This window comes from Oncorhynchus gorbuscha, linkage group LG02, assembly GCF_021184085.1.
Source record: "Oncorhynchus gorbuscha isolate QuinsamMale2020 ecotype Even-year linkage group LG02, OgorEven_v1.0, whole genome shotgun sequence".
Taxonomy (NCBI): domain Eukaryota; kingdom Metazoa; phylum Chordata; class Actinopteri; order Salmoniformes; family Salmonidae; genus Oncorhynchus; species Oncorhynchus gorbuscha.
Genome location: NC_060174.1, coordinates 61,074,731 through 61,096,484, shown reverse-complemented (window position 1 = coordinate 61,096,484; position 21,754 = coordinate 61,074,731). Strand labels below are relative to the sequence as shown.

General features: G+C 46.1%; 1 protein-coding gene across 2 annotated transcripts in view; it reads left to right on the top strand.

The window, feature by feature from the left end:
* The window catches only part of chm (CHM Rab escort protein), a 34,944-nt gene extending 13,228 nt beyond the window's left edge, over positions 1-21,716 (top strand). For both annotated transcript variants that reach the window (XM_046315365.1, XM_046315356.1), the window contains exons 8-15: positions 902-1,124; positions 5,334-5,411; positions 10,898-11,002; positions 11,938-12,001; positions 13,232-13,328; positions 15,350-15,463; positions 20,297-20,454; positions 20,689-21,716. In XM_046315365.1, the coding sequence (XP_046171321.1) occupies positions 902-1,124; positions 5,334-5,411; positions 10,898-11,002; positions 11,938-12,001; positions 13,232-13,328; positions 15,350-15,463; positions 20,297-20,454; positions 20,689-20,961 (1,112 nt within the window). In that variant the 3' untranslated portion in view covers positions 20,962-21,716. The remainder of the gene's footprint in view (positions 1-901; positions 1,125-5,333; positions 5,412-10,897; positions 11,003-11,937; positions 12,002-13,231; positions 13,329-15,349; positions 15,464-20,296; positions 20,455-20,688) is intronic.
* Positions 21,717-21,754: the final 38 nt, after the last annotated feature.

The following is a 21,754-nucleotide window of genomic DNA, read 5'->3' as shown; positions in this document are numbered from 1 at the left end:
GGATGAATCTGTGAAGAGCACACTTCTCCATGGTGCCAGTGACCATCGGAAGTGAACATTTTCCCGCTGAAGTCGGTTACGTCACCGAACTGCAGTCAGGTCAAGACCCTGGTGAGGACAATGAGCATGCAGATGAGCTTCCCTGGAACAGTTTCTGACCGTTTGTGCAGAAATTATTTGGTTGTGCAAACCCATCAGCTGTCTGGGTGGCTGGTCTCAGACGATCCCGCAGGTGAAAAAGCCTGATGTGAAGGTCCTGGGCTGCCGCGATTACACGTGGTCTATGGTCGGTTGGACGTACTGCCAAATTCTTTAAAATGACATTGGAGGTGGCTTGTGCTAGAGAAATGAATATTAAATTATCTGGCAACAGCTCTGGTGGACATTCCTGCAGTCAGTATGCCAATTGCACGCTCCCTCAACTTGAGACATCTGTGGCATTGTGTTGTGTAACAAAACTGCACATTTTAGAATAGCCTTGTATTGTCCGCAGCACAATGTTATGATCATGCCGTTTAATCAGCTTCTTGATATGCCACACTTCAGGTGCATGTATTATCTTGGCGAAGGAGAAGTGCTCACGAACAGCGACATAATCACATTTTTGCCCAACATATGAGAGAAATAAGCTTTTTTTGTGTATGGACAACCTCTGGGATCTTTTATTTCAGCTCATGAAACATGGGACTAAGACGTTACATGTTGCGTTTATATTTTTGTTCAGTGTAGAAACTTTTTATTTTCTTTCTCTGCAATGTTGAGAAGGGCCTGTAAGTAAGCATTTCACTTACGTAACTCTAAACCTGTCGTTTATGAAGCATGTGACAAAACATTTGGTTTGATGAATTGATCTCTCTCCATCTTAGGCCTCTCCCTCACTCCTACCTTCTCTCCTCTCCAGACTTCTCGGAGTATTCATTCTGGGACTTCCTGCAGACCAAGAAGCTGACGGAGAACCTGCAGCATTTCATTCTTCACTCCATTGCCATGGTGATCCCGGAGGTGGGCACGGTGGAAGGCCTGAGAGCCACGCAGCACTTCCTGCGTTGTCTGGGGCGCTACGGCAACACGCCTTTCCTGTTCCCCCTCTACGGCCTGGGGGAGATCCCTCAGTGCTTCTGCAGGTCAGTGGTTCCTCATGTCTGGGTTTACCTCACACCACTGGTACATGATGATGAGTCTATCCTACTGTACATAGTAAAATGTCCACACGACTATAAAGTCACTGAATTACAACTATGTGTTTGGATTGGGGGCCAGACCTATTTTGACAGGGTACTAGAGATGGGAGGTGATCTTTGTGATTAGGGGGATGGCGATGAGACCTGGGTTTGTGCTCTGACTTCGAGGCTCTCTGCTCCGCTGGGCTCTGGATGGCAGCTTTTAGCACTGCAGGTCTTCAGGGAGCTCTCCTGTGAAACTGTAGCACTTAGAGCCGAGTGAGCTTCAGGATGTGTCCCCCACGGCTGCTGCTCATACTGGGCCATGGCGGCTCACAGCCAGGCAATGGGAGAACAGCTCCCCAAAGGCCGTGGATGCTGCTGGATATAGCCTAGCCTTGAACACTTGTCTCGGGGTTATGCATATGACTCTGCCTGCCTGCCTGCATTTCCATCCTCTGAATGGGAGATATCCACACCAGAGGTGTGTTGAGCTGAATGCATGGGTGCCAACATCCCGAGCAGAGCTGCACATACGACAGAGCAGCTTTGACCCTGGAGATGGAAGGTAAATGTTCTTTTGCAGCTGCAGTGCTGTCATAGTCAGTGCCTTGCATCTGCGATGCAGTCAATTTGCATCCGACTAAATCCACCATGGAGATTGGCTGCACACCTCGCGGTACAGAGGCGTTATAACACAGACTGGGTTTTAACCTTAAATGAATCATGTTGAAAATGAGGGCAGTATGTGCTTGAGCTGTGAAATGCATTTATTCCCTGAGAAACTGGTTTTGGTGGAAGCAATTATTGCAGAATTGTTGCTTTATTATAATAAACTTTTTTTGTTCCAGTTATTCATAGACAATTATGAATACATAGTTGGAGCAACAGAATGGAGCCATGTCTTGCTCGTCTGCTTTTACCTGTCAGAGTACATGTAGAGACATAACTCCAACATGTAAGAGATGGAGGTTGGATTCATCTTCTACCTGACTTTTAGAATTTTAATAAAGGTTCCTCTGCTCGAGGCTCAGTCATTTGCATATTTGATTTTCCCACTCCTTCCCCCTAATCTACTCCTCCGACGTTCAGATAAGCAAGGTAAAGAGCCGACACATGATCACACCTGTCTGTCGCCGCACAAATCTCTGTCTCTCTCCCTCTTAGTGGCAGTGACTCTGTTGTTCATGCATACTGGATTGCCATGTCTTTATTTTTGTTCTACAGGTGGTAACAGTTGGAATTGAGCTGTTACTTTTAACCTCACTAGTTTAAAAAATAATTTTGGAATAAAAACGTAACGCCTCACCTTGAGCACAAACCCTGACTCTGTTGGTCTGTAGTCGAGGTCATTTTTGTTCTCAGTGTCTCCTCCCAAACAGTGTAGGTAGCGAAGGTTCCAACGCTTGTGTTTTTGGAACGTTAGAACGGTGAAGAGGTGGATGGAGAGAACAAGAAGAAGCAGTAGAAAATGTCTGAAAGTGATGAACAAAAGAAGCGGGGTAGGGAGTCCGAGGTAGAAAAAGTATTTGAGAGCGGTGTGAGTGAGGGGTGGAAGGGAGGCGGGATCATCCATCAATGTGATACCTGCCTTGCAGGTGATGGATGGATAGATGGCCGTGCAAACTCAATAATGCTCACTCTCTCAGGTTATTCACAGATCAGCGAGCAGCACTGCTAATAAAGTGATGAAATGCTTTTGTGTCCTTGCCTGGATTATTCCTCAAGTTTTGACAGGGAAGACTCTTTTTAATTTCTAAATAACCTTTGGCGCTTTGACTGCAGTAGTCCGTCTTCTGCCTCTGTCCCTCGCACCGTTCTATGGCGTGTGACCGGGAGGGGTGGGGGGAGTTAGACCTCCATTCATTTACCCTGAAAAAGAATTTGGCCGTGACACGCTTTGATTTGCATGCCGTGTTGCCACGCTCCAATCAGACAGCAGAGTCAGAATGAAACAGATTGAGAGGATGGGGAAATGCATTAATTAGTGCAGATGATTGTCTGCTGAGCATTCAGTCACAGATCATATTTCCTCATCTTTTTTTTCCCCACTCATGGAGCAATAAACATCTAATTTATTCGGATCCAACAGGATTTAATTTTGTGCAGAAGGCCTCGCCAGGCGGCATGGTGCTTTGTTTTCTTTTAATTATTGGCCAACCATTAGCCCCCCACTCTGCCTCCCAGCTCCCCAGATTACAGCAGAATCTTCCAGCAATGATTTTGACAGGTAAGTGCTCTGTGTACACACTGTAATGTTGTTTGTTTAGCGTGTCCTGGACATGGTGAGGATTTATTGTCCACGTCCGTGACTGCCGGTAAAACCCTCTGAAAAGCATCTGAAATCCTCCCAGGACCCTTTTAAAACCTCCCACCCTTTTCTCCTGCTTGGCCGTGGTAGAAGAATGTATGCATCTACAGAACCCTCTCTTCCACCGGGTCTTCTAAGGGTTGAGTCCGGGTTGAGTCCGGGCTTAGTTCAGCACTGGAACATCTACAGGAGACTCATAGTGAGTTTCAGGAGACCCAAAGTGAGCTTGAAGCACACTGTATTGCTAAGCAGTGCTCCTCAATACACCCACTCTCTCGTACACTTTACAGATTTATCTCTGAACTGTAAAGGAACCCGAATGTATCATTTTTTTCAAGCATTTCTCCATCGGAGGAGGAGGTATGCACAGCACTTGCTGGCCCTACAGGTTTGTCAAAGGTTGAGAGAAACAACGTCAATGTCATGACTATGAGATGAGAAGTCTAGCGAACACTGCAGCGATTCAAGACCTAGAGGTGGACACGTCCAGTGTAAACTTGTAAATGCGTTCTCTGCCATCGTCTAAGGTATGGGATTGAGTTGTCAAGAAAATGAGAACTGCCAGCCTTTTTCTAAGGCTGTTCTATTTATTTCTGCCTTGCTTGAGATACTGCCGCTAGAGCCTCGAGCTTATTTCTGCTCTTGTTACATTGCCTTTTAATTACAGAAATAACTAGTTGGAGGCAGTTGTTTTGTATGAGAGGGGAGAGGAGGGTTGTCGAAGATTTATTTTGGATGTGACCTTCTCCACACTAGCTACAGCTGTAATCAGTGGAATTAATAGCGTAATCAAATTATACACAAACTCATAAATCATCGCCGAGCGCACTGTCACGGAGTTCGGCTATTAATGGCCCCTATTGTTTTGCCACCGTATTAAAAAATCACGTCCCCTGATTCCCGCCTTGATAGGAACTGAAATGCCATTTAGAGGCTATAAAGACCGGGGGCTCAGAGGGGTCCCAGATTTTCACAACTGTTAATTTAGCAGCGATGCAGAGTGATGTCGCATATGCCAAGGGGGGGGGGGGGCGAGTCAGGGCCGGCCGCGCTTCAACGGCGCCTTTTCAGCCGGGGGATGGCATCATTGGGACAGACAGCGGCCAGTTAATTAGAGTAATATCATCTTAAACGTCTGTCAGTTAGGGTTAATGACATCAAAAGGGGTTCCCTGGCGTCTGACTGGGGTTCTGTAGAGGCCATGCGATGGGCCTGGATGATTGCCTGTGAGTTTTATTCTCTTGATGTTTTATTAAGATGCCATGTCTGGTAATTCATCTATGGGGCAGGTACAAACCTTTTTTTTAGGAGCAACGGTGGTGGTTGTCTGTGAGGTAGGCGTGTCTTGGTCCCTCCTCTCCATTCCTCCTCTGTTTTCTCTCGACCTGCTCTCCCCGGTCCGTCACAGCTGGCAGAGCTCCCTTAAACCCCAGCCATCTCTCTCCGTTATTCCCACGGTGTTGAAAGAGCCCGTGCCAGGCTCATAGACCTGTGCTGTCTGTATGCAGCTGCGTCTCTGTGGGTGGGAGCGCACATTAACCTGGCCAAAGCGCACAGTCTGCACTGCGTTCGCCACTGTTTTACTTCAAAGTAATTCAACCCAAGTACACATGATTTTTGCAAAGTTTTGCCAAAGCAAGGATCATCCACAGTTTTTATATGTAATTGTCACCATCATTAAGTTGTTTGAGGTGATTTGAAAAAAGTTACATTTATTTGTCAAATACACATTTTGGAGTATTTTATAATGCATGAATATTTATAATGTGTAATTTATAATTTATAATGTGAATATCCTATATGTTTATTCACTGACTGGCCACTGTCTTAAAGGACTTGTCTCTTTTGTGTATTCTTCTCAGGATGTGTGCTGTCTTTGGAGGGATCTATTGCCTTCGCCACTCAGTTCAGTGTCTGGTTCTGGACAAGGAGTCCGGCAAGTGAGTATTCCATGGCCAATTCAACACAACACACACACCAGTCCTCTCCCCTCCCCCTCCACAATAAAGAAGTGTGAGAACAAAAAAAAAAGTGAGAACAAAGCAGTAAAAGAGAGATGGATTTGTGTTCAGGGCTGAGATAACAAAAAAGCTGCCCTGTTCTCGTCAAGCCCCTTTGTTCCAGCCCTCCAATCAGGGAGCAACCTCGATTAGAAGTAATTTGTGTATGTGGTCCTCCAAAACAAGGAAAGAAGACGGGGTCCGGAATATAGATACGAAATTAATTCTCTGGGAGACGGGAGAACCAAACCCCCCCCACCCCCCACCTGAAGCAGCCAAGCTCGGAAGACAAATCACAGGCCCTGCCACTTGGGCTGGCGATGAGTGATGCTGGTTTTTCCTCGTGGCCTTACCTCCACTAATTGATTTTCATCTGAAGACAAAAAAGCCCTCTGTTACTGCCTCTTAAAAAATGAGAGTTCATCTCCAGTCTCCCTTGATTAATCTGCGCTGATAATGTGCGTCAGGCCCTACTAGAAAGCCCTTTTAATGAGTTTCAAAGGTAGATTGTTGTCATAAACTAGGTTAGATTAGTTTTTTTTTTTTGGAAGGCTCGATATTGAGATTCTTTCATCTTGGTGGTGGGTGACCCTGGGGGCCAGGAATCTTGTGGTGGAGCAGTGTCGTGAGGAGTAATACTGTATGTGCTCTCTCTCTCTCTCTCTCTCTCTCTCGCTCTAATACTCGGCCCAAAGACTGAAACTCCCAGCCCCTGTCTCTACAGCCGGTCTCTGATGTTGGCCATTGGGGAAATACTGCCTTCTGGGACCTCAGACTGGAAAGTGCAGTTCCTTTGATAATGTGTTCCTCTTTGTGCAAAATGCTAATGGTACTCAAGTCTTTGGTTACGGCTTTCTTTTTCATTTGACATATCCACGTGCAGCCGGTTGGGATTTCCTAGAGTGCTCGTGGTTCATGGTTTTTATCTACTTACTACCCAGCGCTCTGCGACGCCTAATGCATGCCACACACTGACTGGTCCCCTCTAGTCAAAGCGCAATTTTTAACACATTTGATATGTGCAAAGTCAAAGGCAAGCGCTAAGGCACAGACCCGAGTCAGAACCAGCCCCAGTCTCTCCTAGTTTTCTGGCGTTTCAGGTTGGAGCTGATCCAATGCCATGTCAGTCAGCGCTAGAGAGAAGTCCATAAACGAGCGGTGAGGCGTGGCCGAGAGGGCCCGCGCTGTTCTCCACGTGCGCCGCACAGGTGTCCACTGCTCCTTGTTCCAAGGCAAGCCTAATACATCATCAGTGGGGGAAAAAGTTTTGCGAAGGTGGAAAAAACTGGCAAGGTGTCTGCCAGGCTGAACAATGATTTTAATTTCCCCGGCGTCATAAATTACCTCCTTATGTCTCCTCTTATTACATACATAAAGCTGAAAAGGGTAGAGGGAGATTAATAATGCAGCACCAGCAGTGGATGATGTGACCTAACATCCCAGCTGCCACTCGTCTGTCCTGTCCTGGACCTGCTCCTCCACACTACTACAGCAGACACCTGCACCGTCTGTCTGTCTGTCTGTCTGCCTGTCTGCCTGTCTGCCTGTCTGCCTGTCTGCCTGTCTGCCTGTCTGCCTGTCTCTCCTGACTCCACTGACCAGCCGCTTCACTCCTGTCACTATCCATCCCTTAGTCTTAATGCGCTTTGTTCCTAGTCACTCCCAACAGAGGAGAACTTGCCTGTGACAGTCATGTCCGGTAAGTCATGCGGGGGGGTTAGTTTGTTTCACTTGGCCGAAGTAAAGAGTTCCTTCTAGTTGAGATGTTTATCAAAGTCGTAACTGTTCATGGCTGTGTATAAGGCCGTGACCGTGACTGCTATGTGTGTGACTTGCGTGCTTTATGAACACTGTTTATGAACTACAGTTCTGATCAATAAAGCCTGCCGTGGCCTTGTGGGTAGGGAGACTGTAATCATACTATTAGATGTTAGTTCCAAGCTGGACCTTTTTTTTTTATGTCTCGGCTCAGGTTATGCCTCCAGGTGTGCGGATAACAGGGGATATACATTTAGTGTTGAAGCATATTTACTTGATCATCCTATTTAAGATCGAAAATATTAGTTATGTTTGTTTAGATATATTGCACTCGTGAAGGTACTTTCCAGGATGTGTTTTTTTTTTGTTGCTTCAAAACCCGTGGGTGTTCTCTCAGGGATGTGAAGGTTGTGGCCTGTATCCCGTCTCCTATATCCCATATCCCACTCCATTGGTTTAGGATTGATTTGAACTGCCAGCTCCCACTGCCAAGCCCCCTCCTAGTAAATAAATCTTCATTTACATAAACAGTCCATCCTGCAGTCAATCTCTCCTAGGTGAGGATTATTCGGAGGGGTGCGGTTTGGAGGGGGGTGGGAGCGAGCGTTTTGGAGTGCCGCTTTCCTTCTCCTTTATTGTGTTGTGAAAGTCCATTTCAAGGATGTCACCCCAAGCCCATTAGTTTGGATAATGAGCCCTATAAAGCACATTTATAACTCTTGACATAACAAGCAGACAGATTCCCCACCGTTCCCCCTCTGTCGGAGAGGAGCAACGCAGGAAGGTCACACTGCTGCTGCCCAGGACTGGGGGCTCAGAGGCTCGCCTCCCCTCATCCTGCCTCTCCTAGCCTCACCTCGCTCGCACTGGCTAACTCACAGATTGCACCAATCTGGCCAATGTTTTGGGTTCTGTTTTGTGCTTGCATTGTTTGGACAAAAAAAAAAAGAGAACGTATTCAACTCTGGCTTTTCTTACAAAGATTAATGAATCAGCCCAGGCCATTTGTATTTGTTTCGACGGTGGTGCATTGAGAAGCTGCCAAACCAATCCTTCTCATTTGTGCTGGACTATAGGCTGTAATGTTCTGAGGCACAGATGCCAACTGTTTTCCCTTTCTTGACAAAGGTCATTAATGAATACCATCTCATGAAGCATACAGCTCAGGTCGGTAAAGGTGTTTGGTATAACAATGGAGTGTTAATTTTTGTGTTGGCCATTTTCTTTTCCCCGGACTAAAGGTCCCGACGCTTCTGTTCATGTTCTGCGCATGTGTTTATTTGTTTATTCTCTACTTTACGCACACGTCTCTGCTCTACTGGGGCGGCAGGGAGCCTAGTGGTTAAAGCGCTGGGCCAGTAAACGAAAGGTTGCTGGATCAAATCCCCGAGCTGACAAGGTTAACAAAATCTGTCGTTTTGCCCCTGAACAAGGCAGTTACCCCACTGTTCCCTGTAAATAAGAATATGTTCTTTAACTGACTTGGGTAGTTAAATAAAGGTTCAAATTATTTTTTTTTTAAATACTCAGAACAGGCTACTCTGGGGAATGGTTCTTAATTAATAATAAATAATGAAGTTCGATCAAAGCTGAATCAATGTCTGCAAGATCACACAATGACAGAATATAACGTTACTGTAATAAAAAAACACCACTACATTTTCTTCTTTCGTGTGGCCAAAACTCAACAGCGCGCACCACTAGGCAAAGTACACAGGGAGGCTATGTTAGTTTGTTCAAGGTGAAATTTCACCATTTTTCAAACGGCACCACCCCAACATCAACAAATGTGAATATGGCTTGTCTATGTTTTGTAGTAAAAAAAAACAATAGAGGAATACAAGTGTTTCCAATTACATCAACCAATTAGCGGGCAATTTCTACTCGTAATTAGTTAAAATCGTGACGCACATTGATGACATCATTAGTGTTTATCCCCCCCCCCCCCACGAAACGTAGAAACACGTCATTTTCACATATGTTGATGCTGGAGGTGATGAATATGAAGTAGACATTTAGAGAAATGTCCCTTTAACACAATATGCTAAAACGTGCTCACTGTACATCATTCAAAACAACACTGTACACTACTTCACAGTATAACTCTAAATGCATATACCCAGAAACCGATTTTGAGATCAAATGGATGGTATGTAGATGCTGCATGGCCGTTTCACTGGTAAAACTTGGAAGAATTATCATTCATGATTGACTGTGAGAAATGTGAAGGGAAGGAGACCAAAGAAATGTGTCGGTAATGTATAGGTAAAGAAACGCATGCACAGAACTTGATCCGAATATGTGCAGAAGCTTTGGGACCTTTCTAATCCGGGGGGGGGGGGGGGGGGGCTAGGTATCCGACACCACTCAATAAATGCAAATCAAAACCGCATCTGCAGACTTAAGCAACATATTTCTGGCATACTCCTGAGGACCTGTAATATGCCCACGCCATTTTGTTCACGGGTTGACTCATAAGCCACAGTCCCCGCTGTTAAATCCGTGGGGCGGTTTTAGGGTCATGAAATATTGCGTGGATGAAGGGCGGCTGGTAGGTGGTGAATAAAGTTGAATAAAGAAAACGATGCATAAAAAAAAAATCCAGAAATGTATAGTTTTAGTGCAATTCATATCTGTAGGCTACATTTAGAGTTCTTTCTTTCATTATTTTGTATCTGGCATTCGTGTGTAAGCCTAAGCTTTAGGGCCTAACTGTATGAGTGCCAAATACACGCCAATCACCAAATGCTTTTGGGACTTAGGCAGAAAAAGTTAACGTCGTCCCACTGAGGCAAATCGGACAAATTGGGAACTGTACATTTTCTCTATTTGCGGGTTAGAATCGGGTGCAGGCCTCCGATTTTCACTGGCATACAACTGAGTGTACAAAACATTAGGAACGCCTTCCTACTATTAATCCTTCTCACCCCCCCCCCCTTAAAATACTTAGATGCACTATTGAGTGGTTGTTCCACTGGATGTCATAAGGTGAATGCACCAATTTGTAAGTCGCTCTGGATAAGAACAGCCTCAATCTGTCGGGGCATGGACTCTACAAGGTGTCGAAAGCGTTCCACTGGGAACCATGTTGACTCCAATGCTTCCCGCAGTTGTGTCTAGATGGCTGGATGTCCTTTGGGTGGTGGACCACGAAAAACCCAGCATCGTTTCAGTTCTTGACACTCTCAAACCGGTGTGCCTGGCAATTGTTACCCCGTTCAAAGGCACTTCAATCTTTTGTCTTGCCCATTCACCCGCTGAATGGCACACATACACAATCCATGTCTCAAGGCTTAAAAATCTTTCTTTAACTTGTCTCCTCCCCTTCATCTACACTGATTGAAGTGGATTTAACAAGTGACATAATATATAATAATATATTAAGTGACATCAATAAGGGATCACAGCTTTCAACTAGGTTCACCTTGTCAGTCCATGTGATGGAAAGAGTTTGTACACCGTGTTTAGTCGGGCAGTTTCAGATGGGTTATTAGCAGGTGCGGGTGACACACTTAATATAAAATCATTTAAAAAGTTATTAATTCATTTTAAATAATTATAAGTAAAACTATTTCACTCATATTGTAATACATTTTTGGTCATATTTCATAAAAATCTTAACACTGGACAGTTACTTTTAAATGTTTTTTTTCTTCCCCTTGTTCCAGGTGCAAAGCTGTGATTGACACTCATGGTCAGAGAATTAGCTGCAGTCACTTTGTGGTGGAGGATGGCTACATCGGGGCAGACCAGAGGAAGAACACGGATTCCAGGTGAGAGTGGCTCCCAATACTCCTCAGCACCTTCTCTACCTAGCAATTGATACTGGTCTCACCTACAGTTTCAGGCAGCACATGAATTTAGTGAGAACAGTACAAAGCCTCCATAGAGGTGACATTTCTCCTGAAGTCAACTTGTGAGAAGGGGTCTCTGTGCCGATAAGGGGGGCATCTTTCCTCAGGTCTTTTGTGTGGTAGGACAGTTTCAGTGGTGTAATGGTGAAAGGGCTGATTATCCCAGACACACACCACAGACCTGGCTGCAGGTGACTGGGCTCTGCTCTGCTTTGCTCTGCTTTGCTCTGCTCTGCTTTGCTCTGCTCTGCTCTGCTTTGCTTTGCTCTGCTTTGCTTTGCTCTGCTTTGCTTTGCTCTGCTTTGCTCTGCTCTGCTCTGCTTTGCTTTGCTTTGCTCTGCTCTGCTTTGCTTTGCTTTGCTCTGCTTTGCTTTGCCCTGCTTAGCTCTGCTTTGCTTTGCTCTGCTTAGCTCTGCTTTGCTCTGCTTGCTCTGCTTTGCTTTGCTCTGCTTTGCTCTGCTTTGCTCTGCTTTGCTCTGCTCTGCTTTGCTCTGCTTTGCTTTGCTCTGCTCTGCTCTGCTCTGCTCGCCACACCGCTGCCTGCCTCCGTCAATGGAGACCTTGACATTTACACCACTGACCCCAATTAAAGCATGACTAATGCTCTTAAAGACAGCAGCGCAGAACGACTGGGCCGGGCCCGGCCAGAACCAACCCGGCCACTGTTCTGTTGTAGCATGGCCCAGACTGGACTGTCTTACAGCCAAAATCTACCGCAAAAAAACAAAACAAAAAAAAAACAAAGGAAAACAGTGCTGTAATAATCTAATAATATTGGTGCTGCTGTTTTTTTTTTTCTCTCTTACTGTTGTGCCCCCCTGCCCCGCTTTCATCCATCCTCTCTCTTTTCACAGGCAGATATCCAGAGCGGTCCTCATCACAGACCGGTCAATTCTGCCATCGGATTCTGAACAGCAGGTTGTTCTGTTCTCCATATGGCTCGTCTCCTATCCTGTGTCCCACACAAAGAGATGTTTTGACATATTCAAAGGGACCCCCCCCCACCCCCTTTACAAGCACAAAATACATTTAAATGCTATTCAGATATCCAGTGTGGCTTAGCGGTATTCCTGCCGAGCCTGCACTTTTTTTGCTACTCCTGTTGTTTTGCATTACATTATATTTTATGCTCTATCACATTTGTATAGATTCTTGGTCCGCGTTCAAGTTCTCAGCGCAGAAACAGCAAAACATCAAAGCTAATTTGGGAGATCACTACAATAGTTCTGACGTGCGGCTGTCTACCGTTTTTAAGATCTCCAAATAAATAGTGGAAAAAGTAACCCGTTCATTGAAAGCCCCCCTAATGCTGTTTGTTGTGACTGGTTTGGAATTTGATAAAATAATCCTACCGGCTGGAGAATGGGAATTGACATGCTAGCATTAGGTACGCTAATTTGAGTGCCAGTCTTCGATATGGATATGAAAAACATGGAATAATGGCATAGAACACGTTGAATGAAATCTGATCAATCCAATTCCCCTAATGTGTCTGCATAAAGAGAATATATCCATTGAATTTTCATCCCTTCTTTCATGGCACAAGTTTTTTTTTTCTCTCTCTCCCCGGCTGAAATCCGGCTTTGAATATCACTCACAAAGGACAGAGGGAAAACCGTGTGTAATTTCTGCTCATTAGGTAGTGGGGAGAATATGAAATTAATTTCTGTGTCTTGACACAGTGTGGAAATGGAATATTACATGACTGTGTGACAAAACGTAATTAAATATGGTCTCTTTTGTAATTAGCTGTTGGATGGTCCTGTGGAATGACAGTGTGGACCGAGGCAGATACAAGGGGGAGATTGGCCCTGGCTGTCTCTGTCCCCTGCTTTTCCCCTCATGGGAGAAACTGACTTTCCTTCCTTAAATTTGTCCACTTGATTAAAAAGGAGTGATTTCACTTCTGCTCCAGCCAGAAAGGACATTATAATAACATCCAGGGGATTCATATAAAAGGATTACAGGGATCCCATTACTTAGAACTGCAGTTTGGTAATAGGCTTTAGGATTGTCTTGCACACTTCATTAGGGCTGTGTGTGTGAGTGCCTTACGGAAGCATTTCACTTTGTGTGGTTCAACTCTGTCGGTCTGTCTAACGTACCTGTCTGTCTAATGTACCTGTCTTGTCTCTATATGCACTGTAGATCTCCCTGGTCACTGTGCCTCCCGTGGAGCCTGGTGGTCCCCTGGTCCGTATCATAGAGCTCTGCTCTTCCACCATGACCTGCATGCTAGACACCTGTGAGTCCAGCTGCACCCCGGCCACTCACCCCTCTCACCCACCCACTGCCCGGGACAGGGGATAAGGGGGGGGGGCGTAATTAGGCAGCGCCATCTACATAGAGGGCCATTGTTTTAGAAAGGTAATTCCACGATGCTTAGAGGAGGCAGTTCTGGCGGACGAGCTGACATCAGGGTTGTAAGGCAGACTAGAATTAATAGAGGAAATGAGACTGAAAACCAAGATTGAGAGAAGTGGGGTGAGTGAATGATAGAGTCTCTGAACATTCCGTCTCCTGTGTGTGTACAGAGCTTTGGGTCAAACTGCTGCTGCTTTACCGGGTCACTGAATCAGTCGTTCAGGCAGCTGGAAATATGACCCGGTTTTCCCTTTGAATTGTGGCTCCAGTATCAACGACGACGATGATGATGATTCCATCGTTAACCGTAGTGTTATTTATGAGTGTTATTGTTTTTAGCAATCCCGGTATTATTTCCCAGTCAGTCATCATACTTAGATAGATGAGCAATGGTGACAGATGCCCAGTGACCATCTCCATCTCCATAGGGGAGCTGGGGTGGGCGAGAGGGGAGTAATCAGCAGAAGTCCACTCCTTCACTCTAGGAATAGAGTCTGGAATGATGGAATTGTGAAGTGGAGCCATTGCTCCTACTGTGTGTGTGTGTGTGTGTGAGAGAGAGAGAGAGAGAGAGGATGGAGATGGATAGCTGTAGCATCCCTTAAGTAATGTAGTTCTACCTGAGTGGATCAGTTGCAATCATAAGATGATGATGAGCTTGACAGGCCTGCGACACACACACACACACACACACACACACACACACACACACACACACACACACACACACACACACACACACACACACACACACACACACACACACACACACACACGGTAAACCATTCATCTGCATTGAATGATACTTGCAGAGTTTACAGTCTACAGAATATCTATTTATACTGGTGAATATATATATCAGGCCAATCTGATCCGAGTGTCTTCCTCAAGGGCAACTTGGTTTCCTGGGATTTGAACTAGCAACCCAATGGGAACAATGGTGTTTTGCCATTTTCAAATGGAAATTTGGCCATGAAATTAGCTGTCTTAACAGTAAAGTCTTCTCTCCCTGGCTACTTTAAAACTTAAAGGCCTGAAGACAGCAGATATGCATCCTGATTCTCCATCTGCTAGCTTAGTTTCCCACAGAATGAGCATCAAGTGTCTCAGTGGACAGCCCTGCTGTACAACAGTGTAATCCTCCCAACTCTCCTGGTCTTTTTTGTTTGGGCCCTGAGCTGACAGAGTCCCAGTGTGAGTAGAGTGTCACATACGTCCTCTGAGCAGCATCTCCATGGACCCTCTGGCCAATGACGCACCTCTCATCCCACTGGGGAGGCCTGTATCCTCCATCCACCCTCCAGCCAGCACAGCACAGTCAGGAGCTATCTTGTTCCCATTGCTGTAGTTGCTCCTTTTGAACCCCCACAAAAAACCTGTCAAACCTGCGAGAAAGAATAAAAAGGAGAGGAGATAGAGCCCTACAGTTGTCTTGAGCTCTTGGGATTGACCAGGATCCTATTCTCTGGATCCCAGCGCTGCCACCGTTAACATGGTGTTCACAATACCGCCCTGCAGGAGCGGGGCTGAACGCTTTGAAGATGAAACCACCTCTTCCCCCCTCTGAGGTCCAAACTCCATGCATCCAAAGCCCAGCTCCCTCCAACCCCATCCTCTCTGGGCACTTTTCATGGAAGAGTCCCAGCCATGCTGCGGAGGAGACACTGACATGGCCTAGCTGTGCAGTGTGTTAAGGAATAGGTTGTTCGCGAACTGACTGTGGAGAGTAATTAGACAATGTTCCATCTCTTTAGGGAAGGTCCCGCTCACATGCTACAGGATAGACGGGCTGATGTGAACTTGGAGGACAACATCTGCTAAATGACGCAACAATGATATTCTGCTTGGCTAATTGACACCGGGTGTGTGTATGTGTGTTCTTCGTCTACCTCCCTCACACAGATCTGGTGCACCTGACATGTTCCTCTGCCTCTGGCTCCGCCCGAGAAGACCTAGCTCCTGTGGTGTCCAGGCTCTTCCACACACCAGCTAGTCCTGGAGAAGAACCTGCAGAAGGTACAGTAGGAAATGCTCACCTGACCCCACCCCCCCCTCTTTTTTTTTATACCCTCAAATATCCATCTAACCTCTCTCCCCTCTCCTGGCTTGATTTTACATACCACCACCTTCACACATCACTGTCACGACATGATTCAAAATAATGTGCTCAGATGTTCTAAGTACCTCGTGATAGCCATTCCTAAAGAAGAAAGATCAGGCTAGTTTGTAGTTGGGTGAGAATGCGCTGACATTTTGTCGGGGTTTGCTTGAAGACGTCATCAGTAATACAGATGATTGATATTGATGGCTGCGTGCCAAACCGGCGTTAGGCCGTTGTCCCATTGATTCCCATTACCTTCTGTCAGGCTCGGCTTGGTTCCTTGATGGCAAATTAGCACGCGACCTCGGACGGAACCTCCTTTTATTACGCCGAATTATAGAGATACTGCTTCAACATGTTCCTCTAGAGATGTTTCCCTGGACCTACTTTATGTCCTTAGGGTTCTCACTTGTCATGGAGCTGTTTTTTTTTGTCAACATTTTCTTTCATTTAACACACAGAACATGAGTATGGATCTTTTTGAGCACGGATTAAATGAAGTACATCAGTTGATCATCTTGGCCTCCTTGGGTGCTTCCTTTTTGTGAGTAGCCGACCTTTTGAAGCTCGACAGATCATTTTCCCCCTCTCTCACACCGGCCACCGTTCATTCTAGCCTGAGCGCAAACCCTCATGCTGGCTTTCTACCTACAGAACAGAATTGGTCACAGTATTTACTTAGCAAGGAATGGAGTGGAAATGTAATGTTTAATTAGCTCCAGCATCCCATTTGGCCTGGACTCATAACTTATGAATCTGTCTCCCTCATGGGGAACAAATTTGCCTCGAGAAGCAATAACTTTTGCCATTTTGGATTTGAAACCATTTATTGCTACTTAATGCAGATAAATCTAATATATTGGAGTAGTCAGTTGTGTTTTTACCGAGGCGGGGATCGGTTTTGTCCGTGGTAGGTTATGGCTTTTCTCAAACCTCGTTGAGGTCAGTTAAAATAGCAGCTCCATTCTGTCCGGAACCAACACAGAGATCCACAATCGCCTCTTGAAGCCATTTGTTGTTTTATTGCTGTTTCTCTACGGCTGTGGGACAAGGTCATCACGAAAGTGACAGGCGTGATTGAGATCCCTCTCTTTTTCTCCTCTCTTTCTGACATCCTCATTCCCTTTTCACCACCACGTCTATATTCTGACTCATCATCTCTCTCTTCTGCTCCACCTTTAAAAAAAATATATCTCTCTCCCTTTCACCCCGTCTCTGTCTCTGTTCCTTCATTTTGCTTTCTCCCTGCCTGTGTGTACACGAGTCTCTCAGGTGGTAGGCCAGCGCCGTGCAGTGCAGTGTGGGGCTGTGCTCTGTGACGCCACCCTTTTTATCACAGGAATGAGGTAGTAGTATTTTAATTAAAATGTCAGAACAAATACTGTGAGAGTTATTGAGGATGAATCACTAGATAAGGGGAGCAGTGGGCCAGAACAGGTCAAAGAGACAAAGTCACCTGGCTGGCTGGCGGCTCCTCATTCATCCACTGGGTAGGAGGTGTGGTGCTGTGGGGGTGGGGTGGAGAGGGACATGGCGCAAGGGGTGCACAGCAGAGGCTCTGGGGGGTGGGGGTTGCAGAAGGTTAGGGGTAGGGCTGGTGCAGTCGGAGGCAGGTGCACATCTGGCAGGTGCACATCTATGAGCAGGATGAGGACAGGTTGGATTGGGCTATCTCCTACTCTAGATGATCCCACTGGCTCCTCCTCTAGATGATCCCACTGGTTCCTCTAGATGATCCCACTGGTTCCTAGTCTAGAAGATCCCACTGGCTCCTAGTCTAGATGATTCTGCTCTAGCCACTTCATTGGAAAATGAGTTTGAACCAATGCAGCGTTGTGAAATCCGGTGTTTTTAAAGAACGAATGCATTCCAGAAGAGACTGTGTGTTGATGTGTGGTGGCAGGCCGCCCAAGCAGAGAGCCAGTGGGTGTTAGAGGTGGCTGATATTTGGGGGTGTTAAGCTCCAGGCGTGTAGAGGGCCCCGTCAGGAGCACAGCTCTATGCTAATCTGACATTTCTCACATCTGTGACAGGGCTGTGTGGAAAAACTAAACAATGATGTCTAAGACGTCGTTGGTGTGTATTTGGTCAGGTGTGTGTGTTTGTTGTTGTTTGTGTATTTGGTCAGGTGTGTGTAGGTGTCGTTGTTTGTGTATTTGGTCAGGTGTGTGTAGGTGTCGTTGTTTGTGTATTTGGTCAGGTGTGTGTAGGTGTCGTTGTTTGTGTATTTGGTCAGGTGTGTGTAGGTGTCGTTGTTTGTGTATTTGGTCAGGTGTGTGTAGGTGTCGTTGTTTGTGTATTTGGTCAGGTGTGTGTAGGTGTCGTTGTTTGTGTATATGGTCAGGTGTGTGTAGGTGTCGTTGTTTGTGTATTTGGTCAGGTGTGTGTAGGTGTCGTTGTTTGTGTATTTGGTCAGGTGTGTGTAGGTGTCGTTGTTTGTGTATTTGGTCAGGTGTGTGTAGGTGTCGTTGTTTGTGTATTTGGTCAGGTGTGTGTAGGTGTCGTTGTTTGTGTATTTGGTCAGGTGTGTGTAGGTGTCGTTGTTTGTGTATTTGGTCAGGTGTGTGTAGGTGTCGTTGTTTGTGTATTTGGTCAGGTGTGTGTAGGTGTCATTGTTTGTGTATTTGGTCAGGTGTGTGTAGGTGTCATTGTTTGTGTATTTGGTCAAGTGTGTATAGGTGTCGTTGTTTGTGTATTTGGTCAGGTGTGTGTGTGTGTGTGTAGGTGTCGTTGTTTGTATTTGGTCAGGTGTGTGTAGGTGTCGTTGTTTGTGTATTTGGTCAGGTGTGTGTAGGTGTCGTTGTTTGTGTATTTGGTCAGGTGTGTGTAGGTGTCGTTGTTTGTGTATTTGGTCAGGTGTGTGTAGGTGTCGTTGTTTGTGTATTTGGTCAGGTGTGTGTAGGTGTCGTTGTTTGTGTATTTGGTCAGGTGTGTGTAGGTGTCATTGTTTGTGTATTTGGTCAAGTGTGAAAGGTGTGTTGTTTGTGTATTTGGTCAGGTGTGTGGGTGTGTGTGTGTAGGTTCGTTGTTTGTATTTGGTCAGGTGTGTGTAGGTGTGTTTGGTATTTGGTCAGGGTGTGTAGGTGTCGTTGTTTGTATTTGGTCAGGTGTGTGTAGGGATGTTGGATGTATTTGACAGGTGTGTGTAGGTGTCGTTTGTGTATTTGGTCAGGTGTGTGTAGGTGTCGTTGTTTGTGTATTTGGTCAGGTGTGTGTAGGTGTCGTTGTTTGTGTATTTGGTCAGGTGTGTGTGTGTGTGTAGGTGTCGTTGTTTGTATTTGGTCAGGTGTGTGTAGGTGTCAGGGGTTTGTGTATTTGGTCAGGTGTGTGTATGGACAGTTGTTTGTGTATTTGGTCAGGTGTATGGAGTAGGTGTCGTTGTTTGTATTTGGACAGGGGTGTAGGTGTCGTTGTTTGTGATTTGGTCAGGTGTGTGTAGGTGGTCAGGTGTATGGATGGAGAAAATGTGTGGATGGACAGGGGTGTATGTTGAGGTTGGGTGTATGTGGTCAGGTGTATGGAGAGGATGTGTGGATGGACAGGGGTGTATGTGGTCAGGTGTATGGAGAAGATGTGTGGATGGACAGGGGTGTATGTTGAGGTTGGGTGTATGTGGTCAGGTGTATGGAGAGGATGTGTGGATGGACAGGGGTGTATGTGGTCAGGTGTATGGAGAGGATGTGTGGATGGACAGGGGTGTATGTGGTCAGGTGTATGGAGAGGATGTGTGGATGGACAGGGGTGTATGTTGAGGTTGGGTGTATGGAGAGGATGTGTGGATGGACAGGGGTGTATGTGGTCAGGTGTATGGAGAGGATGTGTGGATGGACAGGGGTGTATGTTGAGGTTGGGTGTATGTGGTCAGGTGTATGGAGAGGATGTGTGGGTGGACAGGGGTGTATGTTGAGGTTGGGTGTATGTGGTCAGGTGTATGGAGAGGATGTGTGGATGGACAGGGGTGTATGTTGAGGTTGGGTGGCCTTTTGAAGTGTCGTCACGTTGATGGTGCCACACCTCTGCTGCTCACCAAATTAACTAAATCACTCTGCTACCCAAGGCAGGAAAAGTAACACATATTATAATTGTGTGACATTTTGGTAATGACCACACTGACATTTCAGACTGACACCTTTTTCCCTCTCTTTCTTTGGGTACCTTTTTTTTTTGGTCCCTTACATTTTAAAGGGTAATGATACAGAATGACGGTTTTTACGCTTTGAAAACCAGGAGCCTTCTCGCAGCTCCAAATCATCCTCTCTCGTTTTTGTTTGACCGCTTCAAGTCTCACTCACGGACCGATCAAAGAGTGTCAAGAAACACTTTCCCATGTGCCTTGTCGGCAAACCAAATGTCACCCCATTAACAGGAATCATGCTTCCCCACAGATAAGCTGTGTTGAAAGGAGCCTGTTAAGTTCCCGTCTCTTCTCAAACACCGACGGAAATATTCCTACACGACTAAATTGGCACCATTATGGCTGAGCATTTCTACCCGGAAATATGAATTGAGTTAATGATTCAATTGTTTGGTGACTTACTGTTACTAATACCCCGTTATCTAGGGAATTTGTTTCACCGGCAGACATGAGCTGCATCCGTATAGCGGTAACATACATCATATGTTCCCGAAACACTTCAAATAATGTCAGATGATTCCTCCTCTTCAGTACGGCTTCTGTCTGTGCACGGCTCTCCGTAGAAATCTGAACACTACATTACATTCATGACGCCGGTCCTTCCCCTATCCAGGAGAGGAGGAGAGCAGGGGACCGACGGTGCTGTGGGCCCTGTACTTCAACATGAGGGACACCTCTGCTGTGGACAGGAGCAGCTATGACCTGCCCAGTAACGTACATGTGTGTGCCAGCCCTGACACCGCCCTGGGCAGTGACCACTCCATCAAACTGGTAAGTGACAATGTCCTAGATATATATATATATATATATACACACATGTTTTACTGTCACGCTAAACTTGTAAGAATTGCATTCTTTAATATTTATCATTGTTAAAAATTGAGCAAATAATTGGCTCACGATGACCTAGTGTCACTAGCCTGGAAGTGTACTGATGGCGTAGATTGAGTTGTCCTCACCTGTCTTTGTTGTGTGTGTTCGGCGTCGTCTGTCATCTCTCTCCAGGCCGAGGCAGTGTTCCGCCAGCTTCTCCCTGACGAGGAGTTCTGCCCCCCGGCCCCCAACCCCGAGGACATCATCTACGATGGGGATGGGCCCCAGGGGGAGGGCCCGGGCTTTGAGGAGGCTGCACCAGCAGAGGGTGCTGGTGCCCAAGGAGGAGAGGGCGCTGGGAGGCAGGAGGGAAAGGAAGCAGTGGGAGAAACGAAGGGGGCGGGAGACTCCGTAACACCGGAAACTGGGGCTGGGGATGAGCCGAGCCCCACCAGCGATGAATAGCCCCACGCACCCCCCTCCGTGTACAAACAGACTGCTGCCTTCTGCCTCAGAGTCCTGGCATGCACAGCAGTCAGTCAGCACTCCTCTGAAGGCATAGCTGGACTCTGTGGTCTTGGTAACCACATAGCGTTCTCATCCCCAGAAAGCCTTAGAGGGATCATCTTCACCATCCTTGATGTGGTCACCTGCAGAGACATTTATATATATATACATATAAACAGTATTTACATTGATATGCACAGTATATTAATGGAGTCATTTCTTTACTGGGCACTATATAGCAGCCTGCTCACTGTATTTTTCCTCTCACCTGAGGTTGATGTAAAGGTTCTTCTGAGTGTGGGGGGGGGCTGTTCTTTCTAAAAAGCCATTGCATTGTGATGTGTGTTCTTAATCAGGGTCTCTGCCGTAGAGCCCAAAGAAATGGTTGCCTTTTTCCTTTTTGTACTCACGTTAAGAGTTTCGCTCAGCCAGAGAGGACGTGATGCTGTTTTGTTTCCCGCCTCTTGTGTATGTCTGGAATGGGTTTTCTGGGCGTTTTTAAGGCCTTACAGGAAGTATAAGACGCCTCATCGCAACGCAACTTGCATGTTTTCACACACACTGCTGCGCCATCCAATTGTACTCGAACCCCACGTCTCTTTTAATGTGCTTGAGTATTTCAACTCTGTTCTCTCATGTGTATTGTCGCCGTCACTATCCTTTTTAAAAGGTTGACAACCAATTAAAAGTGCTACCGAACAACGGCTCCTGTATGTCGTTTTACAAAGTCATATACAGTGAAGTTGGAGAT